Source organism: Phalacrocorax carbo, chromosome 16, assembly GCF_963921805.1.
Source record: "Phalacrocorax carbo chromosome 16, bPhaCar2.1, whole genome shotgun sequence".
Classification (NCBI taxonomy): domain Eukaryota; kingdom Metazoa; phylum Chordata; class Aves; order Suliformes; family Phalacrocoracidae; genus Phalacrocorax; species Phalacrocorax carbo.
The window spans coordinates 8,209,930-8,225,076 of record NC_087528.1 but is presented as its reverse complement, the minus strand read 5'-3'; the positions used below and the strand labels follow the sequence as shown (position 1 = coordinate 8,225,076).

The window sequence follows — 15,147 nt, the reverse complement described above, 5'->3', positions numbered from 1 at the left end:
CGTACATTTGTTTTTAATATGAATGTTACTTTGGCCAAAAAGTTGGATTTGCCTGTGCCTGGCTTCCCTTGGAGCCCCTCGTGGGACTCCTGGTGGGTCTGGGGCAGCCGTCGCTCTCCGGGGCTGGTGCCGGTGGTGTGTGCCCGCTCCCCAGCAGCGATGCTCTCAGGGCTCCAGCCGTGCCGTGCCGGCTGGGAGTGGGTACCCCAGCATCCTGTGATTGGAAGGGCTGCGTTAGCCTGGCATGGGCTGCAGGATGCATTCCCCTCAGGCCTGTTGCGGGGTACATTTGTTTTATCTGAGGGTTTGGGGTGGTTTTTGATAAATTTGCCTTCCTCCCTCCCTAGGGTTGCCAGACTTAGTGTTTCTGGGTGTACTTGGTGCTGTCAGCTCACAAGAGCACTGCAGGTTTTGGCACTGCCAAGGGCTGCCCATCAGCTGCTGTCGGACAAGGCAGCTCCCAGGGGAGCCCCCACGGCCGGGGCTGCTCCAGGGTCACCCCGCAGGACACCCCGGCTGTCACCACACTCCTGGTGACACAGAAGGGAGGTGATTTATTCCTCCTGCCCCCGCAGCTTGTCAGCAGAGGCTGGTGATTAAAGCTGCCGTTGGCAATTTTCAAGAATTATGAGTTATCAAAGTGGCTGATAATTAGCAGTGAATAAAATGTACTTGCAATAATATTACATTAGTTACAGATAAACTGATACCAGCCTTCCTTAATATTCACTTAAGCTTCCCTGTTTGCAGTTATTACGGGAAGGCTTTGGTGTCGTGTTGCTGCCAGCTGTGCTGTCAGGACGAGAAAGGTCTCCCAGACTGATGTGATCTGCTTGCGAGACACTGCCGGAGATGATCTGTGAAAATGTTGGGACTTTTGTCTATGGATGAACCTTTCCTTCCCAATTCCCATGGCAGTGCTGCCATAGCTACAAGCCTCCTGCCTGCTGCAGGCAGGGCCGCATGCTGGGCTGGGAAGGATGTGGGGCTGGAGGAGCCAGATGGAAGATGCTCGGTGTGGGAAGCGGGGACCCCCAGGCCTCCCCCCACGCCTGCTGCCACGGCTCTGGAAAAATGTCACTGGTCCCAGTGCAGGCAGCGGGGCTGGCATGGGAGGCATGCCGAGCTGCGGGGGGGGCTGCGGTGCTCGGGTGTTGCAGGATCAGGCCCTCGGGGTCTGTTCCTCTTTGGGAAATTGGGTTTCATGAGGATGCTCTTGCGTTACGCGATTGCCAGATTGATCATTTGGCTCCTAGGCCTCTGCTCAGGGCTGCTCCGCTCCCGCCTGGCGCTGAGCAAGCCAGTGCCGGCAGGTTTCCATAGAGGCTCCATCCATCACTGAGGAGCAATTCCCTTCCAGAGCCCTTGCTGGTGGGGGAAGCGATCCCAACCCGCTGGTGACACAGCTTTCTGCTCTGGAGCTGCTTCTGCCCCTGGCATTGTGGGGGGGGACAAGGATGTATTTGGGACCTGGTGGTTGGGATGAGGGCTTGGCTTGGATCCGTAGACCCCAAGAGCTGCTGATGTCCACCAGCAGCGCGTGTGCGATGCTTCCCACTTGCTCACCTTTTCCGTTTGTCTTCTCCTGCTGCTGTATTTGGCAGCACTTTGAGGCTTCGGAGGATGGTTTGGATCACGGCCTCTGGTTGCACATGCTGTGGTTTAGGTTTTATGAAACTTCAGGCAGTTGAACTCTAGAGGGAAAGTGGAAGAAATCTGTTTTGCAATGTGATAGGCAGCGCTGACCCAGCTCTTGTTAGCAAGCCCCAAAAGATCTGCTGTTGAGGTGCATTTCTGTCTGCCCTGCCCATTACTGCTGCTCCATTGCTGGCAATCGCCAAATTAAAAGGCAAACCAAGATGTACCTGAAAGACTTGGAGACCCTTAAACTTTTATAGGAAAATAAATTCAGCTTTCCATCTTCATTACGTGGGGTTTTGTTGACATGGGGTTGGGGTTGCTTGCCGTTACTCTGGCAGCTGGGGCTGTAGCAGTGATCTGGGGGCATGCTGGGTGTCCCCAGGTTTATTCCCAATTTATAGGGGCACAGCCTCTCTGACCAGAGGGGTTTGGGTACTGCTGGTGGGACCCAGGTGTGACCCCGAGCAGCTGGACCGGGCTATGCTGGGACACGGGGCTGCCAGGCACTGTGGGAATAGAAATAAGGGAGATTTGCCTGTGTCCCAGAGCTGCGTGTTGGGTGCTATTAATCATAAATATGACTGTACCCACTTCAGCATTGAGAAGGGCCTTTTTTTACTGCATGGAGTATTTAAGGTTGCACTTGAGCTGTTGATTATTTAAGGTTGTATTTTGGTGGTTGATTTTAGTATTTCGAGGGGGTGGGAGTGGGCGGTTTGGCACTGACCCTGGCTTTGAGAGGAGCTGCAATTCAAGTCCTCTTAAAAGCGTGCTTGCTAGCCCCTTCCCCTAACCTATCCCTTCGTGCCAGGTCAATATGGACCAAAACCATGGGCTTTTTTCTTCACCCAGAAGAGGTGGGGAGGATGCATTGTTTTTGGGGATGCTGTGCTGGGGGAACGTGGAACTGGCCAACAGCATTTCATAGGGATGCCTGGCGGCATCCAGGCTTCTGGCAGCACAACTCACCACAGCCTTTAAACCTCGTCCCAGGCACATCCTCATCTGCCCAACAGTTTGTGCTCTTCTAATGAGCTTCTAATGCTCTTGGTCCCACAGAGCAACGCAGAGTCTTTGTAAGGAGCCCCAGCCTGGCGTTTGCCCCAGCATGGTGCTGGGATGGGAAGCGATGCGGCCAGGTGGTGTTTGGCTTTTTAAAATTATTATTAAAAATAATGTAATTTGAAATGAGGAGGGCTTTGGAGAAGCGTGGGTGCGAGCAGGAGGTGGCGGGGCTGGTGTGGGGTGCCGCTCCCAGGGCAGCGGGGCTGCGCGGGGGCTTGGCACGTCCCGTGGGACACCAGCTTCCCCGGGGAGTTGCTGGTGCTGTCCTCGAGCACCCCTCTGGGGATTTTGGGAGCAGTGTGGCTGGCTGAGGCCTTGATGAAATCAAAGGGTGCCAAGGGAGGGTGGGGGAGATGCGGCAGTGTGGGGTGGCTCGCTATTGCTCATGCCTTCGTTGGCTCTTGGCGGGATACAAATGCGCGCTGTGCTGGCGGAGGCTCACTTAGGAGCATCAAGCCCTTGATACGTTGCTTCAAATTACAAAATACCAGCCTGTTGTTTTACATGCAAATGGGTGTTCTCTGATAAGTAACTGCTTTCTAAGGGAGCTTTCTTCCTATCTGATCCTATTTAATGTCTTTAACATAATTCTGTTTATCTGCCTCAGAAAAACCGGGCACTTGCTGCTTTGTTCCTGCACAGCCTTTGTCTCTGACCCCAGAGGTGTCGGGCTCTGTGCAGACGTGCAGAAGCAGAGATGCTGATGCCCAGAGCTCTCCGGGGACACGGCAGGGCTGCAGAGACACGCTGTGTCCCTCCCCGCGTCTGGGGCAGCTGCTGACGTGGGCTGGGGACAAGCGGTGTCTCCCCTTCGTCTCCTTGCTCCCCGCCCCTCTTCTTCCTCTTTTCACTTTCTGGTCTCTGATCTGTTATCACTGTCTCTCTTCTAATAAATCTCTAGTGGGAGCCTCTGGGCACCATCAACGTGTGGCTGGTAATTGTCTCTTATTGTCTCTGAATTAGCTTATGGACAAGTTAAGACTTTTTTTTAATAAGGTATAATATTTATTCTATTCCTCTTTCCTGCTGAGGTATTTTCTGCGTTAGTTGTTGCATTATGGTCTTTGTTTCCTGTGGCTTTGCGGAGCCTGTTCCAGGGTGTTTGCTGTGTAAAAGCTGGTAAGATTTTGCATGGGAAGAGCGGTGTCACCGGCCTTCCCAGGCAAGCAGCACCTCCAGATCTGATACCAACTGATCTACCCAAAGCCAGACCATCAGCTCTTGTCATCACTATTTCTTTATTAATTTATTCTCCTTCACTGGTCAGGCAGAGAAGAGCAGATTATTTCTTATAGGTGTCACTTATTCTTAATTTCTTTTAAAAATCGGCTTTGGTTCAATCAGCAACTTGTGTAGGAGGCTGGCTGGGCAGCAGGATGCAACCTGAAATCTGTGCTTCATCTAAAAGCCTCCTCCCTGTCCCACCCGCTCGCCCGGCAATACCAGGGCAATACAGCGATACCGGGGTGGTGGCTGCATCGCCTGAGTACTAGCAGGAGAGGGGTACATTTCCATACAGATTAATTTGGGATTGCTGCAGCTTTTGGGTAGAAAAAGCAGGATTTAGGCGGGTGCTGCATGGAGTGGGGTGGGTTCTCTGCTCTCTGCCAAGATACCTACTTTTTTTTTTCCTGTCTGCTTTTACGCATGGGGCTGTGACAATCTAATGACCTTTCTGTTGTAGCTCTGCGAGCGGAGACGAGTGCGGTGGGGACTCCCATGTCCCAGAATAGTTTTCCTCCAAGATATTCCTGTGCAAGTCTCTCATTGCATCTCGCTTTTTGAAATAATCAGCCCCTGTGGTTATTTCAGTTAATGCTAATTACTGGCATGAACTAATTAATGTGGGTTGACTTTCCTCTTCTCTTTCTAATGCTTTTTTAACCCACTGACACATTCCAATTAAGGGACTCATGCAGGGACCGGACTGAAATGACTCAGAGCAATCACAGTTGGAATAAATCATTGCTTTACTGAAGGTCACTAATATTTTTTTCAAATTGCTGGTATTGCATATTTGTGCCTGCCAAGAGAAAGATGACCTGACCTTATAGTAACCGTCTGAAAGATCTTCAACTGTGCCTTCATTTCGGTGCAAGCGGTTTTGCAGGTACCACATCAATAAGCATTTGATGTGCTGAGAACAGTGGCACAGAAAATAGCCGCGGGAGGCTTCTCATCAGGACTGCAGACCTTGAGGCAAGTAGTCTTGACCTTGCAAGGACCTTGGTGTTTGTATCTGTAGCTGTGCAATGGTAACAGAGGGTAAACACTGAATTTTACCTGCCTGCTAATGCTTGTACAAGTGATTTCTTTTCCCTTTGGTTTGGGTTATCATAACTTGCAGAGTCCTGTGGGCTCTGGCCGTGCCCTGCGCTTGTGTCCCTGCGTGTGTGGACAAGCTGCGGTTGAGAGGCAGCTGCCTTTGGGCTGGGGGGAGGCCATAAATCTGGTGGTGATAAAGCGTACAAAGCTGCTGTTGCAGCGTTTGTAGCTCATTTAACAAAATGTTGGTAGGAGCCATGTGGAAGGAGAGCCTTCTGCTCTGTAAAACCTGGCATTCCCGAAGTCCGAAGCGAGAGCAGTGGCAAGTGGGAGGCAGATGGCAGCGAGAGCAGGGCTGGGGAGCCCAGTGCGATGCTTGCAAGCCCTTCCTGTGCACCTTCAGGTTCCCATCCTTGCTTCTCCTTGGGTTGATGGTTTCCCAAAAGTGATGCTACTCGCTTTCCAGAGGTGAAAACCCACTTAGCTTCAGCAGGACTGGGCCCTGCCCTGGATAGAGGGAGACCACGCTGCAGAAGTGCCAGCAGCAGGGCGAGCTCATGAGTTTCCATTCTTGGTCTCCTTCTGCCTTATCTGAGTCGGGTCGTGATTCCAAAGTTCCCCTCTTTCCTCACTATGTCATGCCACCCAGGTTTTGCTGGAAAATGCTTGTTTTTCTGCCTGCTTTTCCAGCTACTGCTTGCGGGATGAGGTGCAGAGCTGCTGGTGTCCTGGGGTGGGGTGGGGTGGGTCTCCCTTCTCCCAGGGGATTTAACCGCGAGCACCTCATCTGTGCATCTTGTAATTGCTGGGTTAACAGAGGTGAAAGCACTCTGATTAAACTGCAATAGAGAGCAGATAGCAAATATGTGATTAGTATTAATAGCACTGGTCAGACTATATTATGCAAATGATGGGAGACTAGACGATTTAGTTATTCATCTTTAACCTTTATTTTTGTTTAATGTGACCTTACCCATCAAGTCTCTCATTACCATCTCTGGCTGATCAGTGTGTGTTCATTTATTCTGCTGCCATCAATCCAACAGCTACACCCGTGTTCCCAGCCGGTGACAGTGGGTGCAGCCTGGAGACCCCTCCTTGCAGATGCTCCTGGGCCTGGTTCCCAGCCCTGCACGGAACTGGGGACTCAGGGTCCCGCTCCCCATGTTTTGGGTAGAGCTGGTTACGCTGGGTCGTACAGCCTCTGCCTGCGTTGGGACGTGTTCCCTTCTCTCAGCTGTCTGGTTACAGCTCTTAACCCATGTTTCCTATTGGTTTTGCAGTTGTCTCTGGGTGGGTTTCAGCAGCCTGCGGACATCCAGAGACGCAGACATTCCTGCTGCGTGCCCAGTGCTGTGGGGGAAAGGCAGAAACGGCGTCTGCCAGTTTTGATTTTGGCTGATGCAGATAAAGACTCTGGCACATCCTTGAGTCGTGACTGGTTTTTGTGAGCCCGTGTCCAGGTTGGCAGGAATCATAGAATCATAGAATGGGTTGGGTTGGAAGGGACCTTTAGAGGTCATCCGGCCCAGCCCCCCTGCAGTGAATTGCTCACGGGAGCAGTGCAGTCCCTCTTGCTGCGGGGCGTCTGCTCTGATTCCCGGCAGCCTTTACGCATAGCTGGATGGTGTTGGTTTTGGCCGTCCCTCTCTGCTTTTGGAGGTTACAAATGATGTAGGAATATATTCCAAGTGAGTTTGAAATTTCATTGGGCCATCTGGATGAGTCCCACTGAACTAGCACTGGGTGTTTGTGAACATACTGTCTCATTTGATGCTCAAATGGGTTCCGTTTTGAACAAGCTATTTCCCTTGCAAGCTCAATCCATGCTGAAGAAATGGTACCCTACTGCAAACGAAACTTCTGCAGAGGTCTAGCTAGAGGTCTGCTAGCGGCTCGGCAGCGCTGACAGCAGTGAACGTCCCTCCTCATCTGCTGGTCTCCTCCAGGTTGACTTTGGAGGGAGTTGCGTTTATGGAATTATGTTTCTTTGTGGAATTACATTTCTTGCTGTTAATGCACATGAATTTTGGCTTTTCCTCTTTAGCCCTGTACTTCTTGGCCCAGAGCTCGTCCTAACCCTGTTCTTGATGTTTTGCTGGCAATGCACGTTTAAATCTAAACAACTGGGCAGTCTGCAGAGGGGGGGGAACCCAAAAGACACGGCTCCATGCAGCTGTGAGGAGCTGCTGCGATACATGCCCCAGTTGGCTTCCCGGCCACACAGATGCCAGAGGAGTCCCTGAGGATGGGGCTGGGAGAAGGCTGATGGCGAGATGTGGGGAAAAACCTTAAATTTTCTCTCTTGCCTTGCAGGGTTTCAGCGGGCCTCCCCACGCAGCGTTTGCCTTGAGCTGTGACCACCGAGCGGTGAAAGAAAAGTATGAGCGTGAACCTGCCCATTACCTGGACTACGAGAGCGAGTTGTCCATCCGGATAGGTAGAGCTGGGCTCCATCCAGGCAAGCATCCTGTCATATACCAACTGCAGAGTGTACAGGGAAAACACCCCTGTTAAACTGGCACCTAGACTGTCACGTATGTGATTGAAATTAGATTGGTTTTGACACGTGCATGCAAAGTGCACCTTCTCTTCCCTCTCTGGATCTGTCTTTCTGCTGGCTCTTATTCCAGGAATCATTACTTCTGTTTCTACTTCAGTTCTCAAAATCACTTGCACGTCTGTCTGTGCCTATGAATTATTGATAATTAGATATCTCATTCACCAGGGAAATGAAATCATCAGCTTAGCTTGAGATAAGTTTATCTTCAGCATGGGTGCAGCAAGTGCTAACCCTGCCCTTGCCAAGTTATGCCATGTTGAAGGTGCCCCACGACACTGACCCTCGGTGGCCCTCCCTAATTATAGGCTAGGACTGGTAGTCATGCTGTCACTCCTTATTGTGGAGGTTAATAGAATTGTAGCTGCTGAAATGTGAAATAAAATGTCTTGTTGGCAGCTATTTCCTCCTTAAGTGGATTTGAAAGAAGGAAATTTTTAGTCAAGGTGGTGGAACCTTGTCAGGCTTCCCCAGGTGCAGGGTGTGTATATGGGATGGGTGGTGGCCACCCTTACACCCGGCTGCGTGGGGATATGTCCTCTGAGGCAACACAGTTTTTTATTCCTCTACTTAACAGCAGCTTTTCAGTAGACAAAGAAAATGTAATTTAGTGAATTAATCTTATTGCTCCTCTGCTTTTTCTTGGTTGAAGAAACTGAAATAGTGGTTTACAATATCATGAGTACAATTGGGAGCAAATTGAGATGAAACGATCCTTCTTTTTGCAAAGAATAGTGCTAGCCTCCTAAACCAGGCTCTGTTGTTTAACTGTGTTGCTTAATTGTGTGTTTCATAAAGTGTTTCAAATCCACAGGATTTTTAAGGACTTGAAATACCAGCTTGGATTTTTCCAGAGATGGAAGGAAGTTTTGTGCTACACTCAATGGGCTTTGGGTCTTGGATGTCTTTTAGCTCCTGGGGCAAGTGTAAGCTTGAAGACTGCTCTAGCCCTGCAGGCTGTAAGGCTGTTGCAAGGTTTTTGGTATTTTTGTAAGGTGCAAACTTTACACCCCAGGTGCAATTTAATTTTAGTCTTCAAGAAAAAAGGTAGGCAGCCCTGCAATTTTCAGAAACTTAAGCTGCTGGGGTTTTATGTTTTCATCTCTTAGTTGCAAACAGTAACAGTGCAAATGATTTTGAGACTAGAAAATTTCCATTGACTTCGTTGGTTTTCCTCTCTCTGGAGAAATGGTATTAAGAATCTACAATACTTTAATTCTTTTATTGTCTCTTGCTATTTTTTTTTTTTTTGGGGGGGGTGGGTGTTTTTTGCTTACTGAAATGAACTCGGGTATTTTCACAAGATACCTCAAGCCTTCCAAGAAAGCAGCTTTCCCCAGCTCTGGGTACTTCTTGGCTGTGCTCTGGGGAACACTCTGGGAACATAATGGGTATTTTCAAAGTCTAATGGGTACTAAGTGGAATATTTCAGACTTAATCACTGTTGAATCATTAACCCTTCTTCATATTTACATGTTTTAAAATCACTAAAGCTGTGAAAACAAAACAAAACAAAAAAATCCCAAAGCACACCGTGGCCTTGTTTTGCAGTTGTCTTTACTGCCTGGGGATGGTGGTGAGGAGCAGGGGAGCTGGTATGGGGATGGCTGGAGAACGTGTAAACATGCCGCTCTCCAGGGCCCTGCATGTCTGAGGTCTTAGCTGTTAGAGACGTAAACGTGTACTAACGTGGCTGTGTGAGAGGCGGGGAGCAGAAGCGACTGTGCAGTCGTGCTTGGGCTGTGGCATCCTTGTAGGCACACTAAGCAAGCGAGATGATTTCTTTTAGACCTGTAGAAAGGAAGATGGAAGAAACGCAATAGTTTAGATCTATCCTTCATCCACTCTGTTGGGAGAAAAGATTCTTATTCTGCGTTTTCCCTCAGTCAGCAGCGTGTTTGGGTGCCTCTGTTCTTCCCTGCCATCCCAAATCCCTTGGTTTCCCATCACTTGCAAGTTGTTTGTAGGGAGTGAGGAAGCACAGTACCATCTGCATGGGGCTGGGAGTCCCCTCTCTCCCTCCGCATCTCTCCTGCTCCCCTCGTCCTCCGGCTCCTCTCCAGCCCACTGCTGCTGTGTGACCGCAGGCATCAATGCTGAATCGAAATGAGGTTATATTACTGGACTTGCTAACAGCTGGCCGCCTCATGGATGCGTGAAGTAAGGCACATGTATCCACATGAAATGCAGTATGGGCGGATTTGGTATGAGCTGCAGTGAAAAGTCTGTGTCTAGACTTGGTATTTGACGAGTGGGATAATCACTAGGCTTTAATTACTACAAATGAAAGAGAACCCAGCCTTGTCTTTAATATATCTGGGTAGGGAGGATGTAATCTGTATTCCTCTGCCTCCCTTGAAACAGATTTGGGGTAAAGCTGAAAGGGTTTTTTCATTCATCTGGGTGCAGGTCAAGCCCCCTCCAGTGCTGTGGAGGGACCCAGTGGGCTGTGACCTCCCTGCCATGGGGGCTATGGGCTGCCCTGGTCCCTAAACCTCCCCCTGCCACCCCAGGGCTTGGGGCAGTTCTGCCTGCTTGAGTTTGTAGACATTAAAACCAGGGGAAGTAGTTCTGGCAGGGTCACCGCAGGCTGCGGGACTGGAAGGCCAGGTTTGACCCCTTAAATCATAGCTACGTGCGCAGTGTTCTTGGGTAGTTCTCAGAAAGGATTTACATACAGCATCGCACCTTGAAACCTGAGCTGTGACTCATGCTCCTATAAACTGTATATTTAACAGCGAGGCATGTTGATTCTTTATTGTGTCCTGGTGCTGAATGATTCACGTAGCTCCGAATTAGATTACGGAGTGGAGTGGGAGGGCAACGATGTTCCCCATCAGCCTTCTCCGCTCTCGCTTTAGCATCCTTGCTACCGTATTGCAGGTGGAAGATCTGATGTCCAAGGAGATGCTTTCTAGGTGTGCTGGGGCAGAGGAGTTCACAGCAATGTGGCTGTAAAGTGCTTGGAGTAAAATACCAAACATAATTTTGGTGCGTAGCTGGTAGCATCCTCAGTGGTTGGCAGAACTCTGGCCCTGGGGAGTTAAGAGCAGTAGTCTCTGACCTGGCTGCTGACCCAAGCCACAAATAAATGTCTTCTGAAGTGTCTGGCTAAGCAGCAGCATCTCTGCTCATCGTCCATCCCAGACACACGGACGTCAATGCCAAGGGGATGTGATGCGCTTCTGGCATTGTGCTGCCAACGCTGTTTAGTTGCTAATATTATTAAGGGGAATCAGGGTTCGTTTTAATGACTTGATTGACTTTTGGTGGGTTGTGTGTTGAGAAATGGTGCTGTGGTGTTCCTGCACAGATATTCAGTAAGTAAATCCAGATGGGTTTAGTAATTGGAAAAAGATACTGGTGTTTGAAATAGAATACTTAAGAAATAAAATGTCATTAAACTTGTTACTTAAATGAGCCATGAGGTTTGGGGCCATTGTAGAGAAACCTCATTACACAGAATTTGTTGTCATTTTTTTTTTCCCCTAAATTTGCTGCGTCAAGCCAGCTGCAATGTCGCAGCGGCTCAGGCGGTGTTCAGCTGGGGAAGCCCTGGAACAGGGGAGGTGGGTGGGCTGGGGGCACCACCAGCACTAGACCCGGCACGGGTCTGTCCTGCTGCGCTGCCCCAAGACCCTCTGTGCCCATTTTGGTGGCATCACTCGGTCTGCGCTCTAATTTTTTTCCTCCTTCCTGAGGCTGTAAATTTTTTTTTGCATTTTTGCTTTCTTTTTTTCCCTTCAAAGGAAGTTACCGTGTTCCAGGGGTGCTGGAGTGGATTGCACGCCAGAGGAAGCAGACGCTGCTCACGTAGCGTCTCTTTCATCAGTGCCCAGGCAGTTCAAGTCGTGGAATGATGTAGTAAAGTTCTGATGAAAGGGAGGAAGGGAGCTGGGGGGATAAAAGAGGAGGTGAAACCCCTTAGGGACCGACGCAAGAGAGGGTGTGAGCCGTGTTGTGGGATTGGTACTGATGTTTCAGGCAGAGTACGGGCATGGTTTGTCTCTGTCTCTGTGTCCTTGCAGCTACAAGATTCACTGTTTGCTCGGTTACTGCTGCTGTACCGGCTGATTTCAGAAAGCCCAGCTTTTCAGGCTGCCCTGATCCACAATTTTCCCCCAGTGCCAAGGGGAAAACTCCTCCAGAGAAAGGACCAGTTCCCTAATAAGAGCACGAGTGGTTTGCTGATGCTTATCCTGTAAATTTTCTCCTTGTTCCCTCCTTCCCTGAGCAGAAGCAGAGGCTTTGAAGGAGGGATGATATATATAAAGCCTCTCCAGCCATGAAACCCATCATGATTCATTGGGGTAATATTCAGCCTCGCGTGTGCATCCAAAAGGTTTGTTAAGTCATTGAGCTTATGTAATGCGAGGCTCCTTCTGCAAAAGGGAATGTTCACCAGTTTTAGATGGTTCCAACTGTATTTGTAATAGTGTTGACATGTTCACACCGTGCTTGATCAGGAAGACTGCTGCTTTCAAAGGGCATCAATTCATTTTGAGTTTTAATAGCCACCTCGATGATGAACGCCTCTGGCAATGTCTGTATTGATTTAAAAACATCCTAATACCCCTTTCTGAAGAGTTTCAAATGGTTATTGACCATCCTTGTCAGGCTGGGTTCAGTGGTTGGTTTTTATAGTCATGACTAAATGTGAATTTATATACACAGGGCTTCAAAAAAATAAATAAAATCAGAGCACGTAATCCCTCATAAACTGATGAAATGCCTTATGCACACGTAGGTCTGTACCCCTGTTATTCTGGTCGCAGCCTTGCTCCTTGATTAGGCATTTAGTCTTTACGGGGCTAAATGCAACCTATTGGTTTGTTCTCTTTTGCTCTTGCTTGGCTTTGTCACTGGGTGTAAACCTTGTCTTCTGTTCCACTTTCCAAGTTGTGCATAAAAATGTTTTGGATATATTTGCAGAGGACGCAGTTCTGCACTCCTACACTTACCGCAGCCTGCAGTAAATAAACCACCCAGTTCAGCAGGTTGCTCTGGGTGTAAGTCATTAGGATTTGCAACTCCAAATAGACTGATCCCTAAGGAAATGTCAACCTGTGACCTACCCTGAGGGAGCCCTCGCTCTGGGTGACCCGTGCTGTGTCAGGACTGCCCTTCTCCGTCTCTGAGGGCTCTCGAGATGGGGATCTTTATGTTGCATAGCCCATCTGTTTGCTGTTGCTCATTTTCACCTTGCCAGGGGAGTAGAGCCTGTTTTCACACATCGTGGTGCTTACATTATTACTAAGCGGGAGGAGGAGAACCAGGCTGCAGCAGCAGTGGCAAAATGACTTCCAAATTCCTTGGGTGGTGTCGTGTCCCCCCCCCCCCCCCCCAAATACTCTTGGGTTAGTGGTAGGTCTTTAAAGAGTTCAGCTGCCCGTTGAAAAGGAGAAGTCTTGAGCTGGAGTTGGAAGGTTGTGTCAGACCCTGGAAAGAGAAGGGAGAAGTCTTGAGTTGGAAGGCTGTCAGATGTTGGGGATGCTTGAGGACCGGCTCCTCAGGATGAGCCTGACATAACATTTGCTTGCTTTGTCCTTTGCTTCATTCTCAGTTGAACAGTGCTGTAATGAGCGTGAGAGCTGCTGGCAAGCGTGGACAGCTGCTTTATTTGCCCTTAGAGGCATGAGCTGCCTCCGCATTTGCTGCTTTCACAACCGCTTGGACAGGGAGAAGCACTGTGCCGAGAGGAAACAACATCCCTCTCAGCAGATGACATCTGCTCTTGTGAAATGTTCTCTTGGCATCTCGTACCGCTTCCTGCTGTTCTTTGCGAGTGTTGTCTTTCATAGCTTCTTGTTAACGCTTCATCCAGTGTCCTCCTAAATGAAATGTGGCCAGAAGGGCTTAGTCTAGCTGCAGGCTTCTCTTTAATTCTATTCAACTATTAGAGTTGCAGGAGAGCTACAGCATTATTTCCACCGTCCCCCTTTCAAGACGAGGACCCTTCAGTGGGACCTGTGGGTAGCACTTGAGCTTTCCGAGGGAGATGGTGCGGGTGGAAGAGGCCAACACAAAATTAGCTGGGTAGGGATTTGGTGTACGCCAGCGCTGGTGGCACCGCCGGAGGATTGAGTTGTGCCCTGGGGTGTTGCCGTGGAGGGTGTGCTGTGCGGCGATGCCTTCTGCTGTGCATGGGGCGCCGCAGGAGACAGACGCTACCTGAGGAAGGGCTTTTGTCTTTGAAGTGGCTTTTCCTGTAAGCCTCTTATCCTGCCTGTGTCAACACAGGCACAGATTTAACAGCATGAGGATGTGGCTTTCCTGCTCTGCTGTTTGCTGTAGGGTCTAGCCGCGTCTTTTGACTCTAAAAATGAAGGTAGGAAGCAAAGAGAGCTGGGTCAGTCTGTAAACACAGCAGGGATCCTCACTGAAGTGCTTGGTGGCAGATGAGCAAAAGTCTTCATGCCTGCTGTGTGTAGTGGTGCGGGAGGGGCAGCTCCCTGGGGACCTTCTCAGCTGGCACCGTGACCTGCACACCCAGCCCGTGGGTGCCGGGGATGCAGGTGGCATCGTGCTACGTGTGCTTGCTGCTCCAGTCTGAGCTGCTTTTATTTCAGGGTGATTTGTTAATCTATGAGGCTTATTAAAGTCTGTTGAGTGACATGCTGGTTAGGACCCATGCTCTGAAATCAGCTCTATCGGCAAGCGTGGAAGCTGCAGAGAGGCTTTCTGTGGTGCTTATGGCCATTAATCAGAGGAGTCATTTCCCAAATTGAGCCTCGTTAACTCGGAGCTTTAATTTCCTGGCTACACCTGACAATCTGTTAAGTCTTTTTAATTCTGCAGCTGTATAAAATGTTACTCAAACTCATTTCCATCCTCAGCCTGTTGATGCTGGCAGCTCTGATGGCTCCAGCATGGCGCTCAGGGAGCGGCGGTGCTGCAGGGGTCGGGCGAGTGTGAGCGCACGTGCGTGCAGGGGTAGGCACTGGTGCTGTAATTAGTCCTCTAGTAATAACTCCCTTGACTTTAGCAAGGTAATAGGTCATTAAAACATGCCTTGAGGAGCATCTCCAGAGATGGGCGGTTGCATCAAACCTGTGTCTTCCCACAGTGGTGGTCCTGTGGCTCAGAAGCTGACTGGAGGGCTGAAATCCTGTCTCAGTCCAGTTCCAGACTGGAAGGGGGTTAGCACCAGCGAAGCTTGGGAGGAACACCACTCCACTGCAGCTGCATTCAGGAAACCCTTAAATTTCAAGGTTTATTAAACTGAACTAATAATCAGTATCACTGCCTCTGGAGTGGATGTTGTTTTGGCTTCATTCAGTAAGCACAGTAATTCATTTATTTTCTAGCTGTGGTTCTTTAGTTGAATGGGGATGGGAATAATTTTTAGTCACCCTAAGGATGCTTTGGAGGAGTGAAATGAAAATCAGGAGCTCTAGCTGTCACTCTGCATTATGGCAGCAATATCAGCTGAGGAGCAATGCCAGGGCATGTACCATGAAGTGGAAGAAGGACATCACCATTACTTTGAAGGAAAGGGAATAAACTACATTTAAAAAAAAATAAAGGGCTATTCCCCCATTCAAACTAAACAAACATTTTAAGGATAACGAAGCGCATAAAAAGCCATAACCCAGCTATGTCATTGGGGATTGACT

At 49.4% G+C, this 15,147-nt stretch overlaps 1 protein-coding gene across 4 annotated transcripts in view; it reads left to right on the top strand.

The window, feature by feature from the left end:
• The window catches only part of SLC39A11 (solute carrier family 39 member 11), a 97,811-nt gene that overhangs the window by 21,063 nt on the left and 61,601 nt on the right, over window positions 1–15,147 (top strand). For 2 of the 4 annotated variants that reach the window (XM_064467472.1, XM_064467473.1), the window contains exon 5: window positions 7,288–7,411. In XM_064467472.1, the coding sequence (XP_064323542.1) occupies window positions 7,288–7,411 (124 nt within the window). Of the gene's footprint in view, window positions 1–7,287; window positions 7,433–15,147 lie in introns of all 4 variants that reach the window. The other 2 variants (XM_064467470.1, XM_064467471.1) reach the window with 1 other exon arrangement.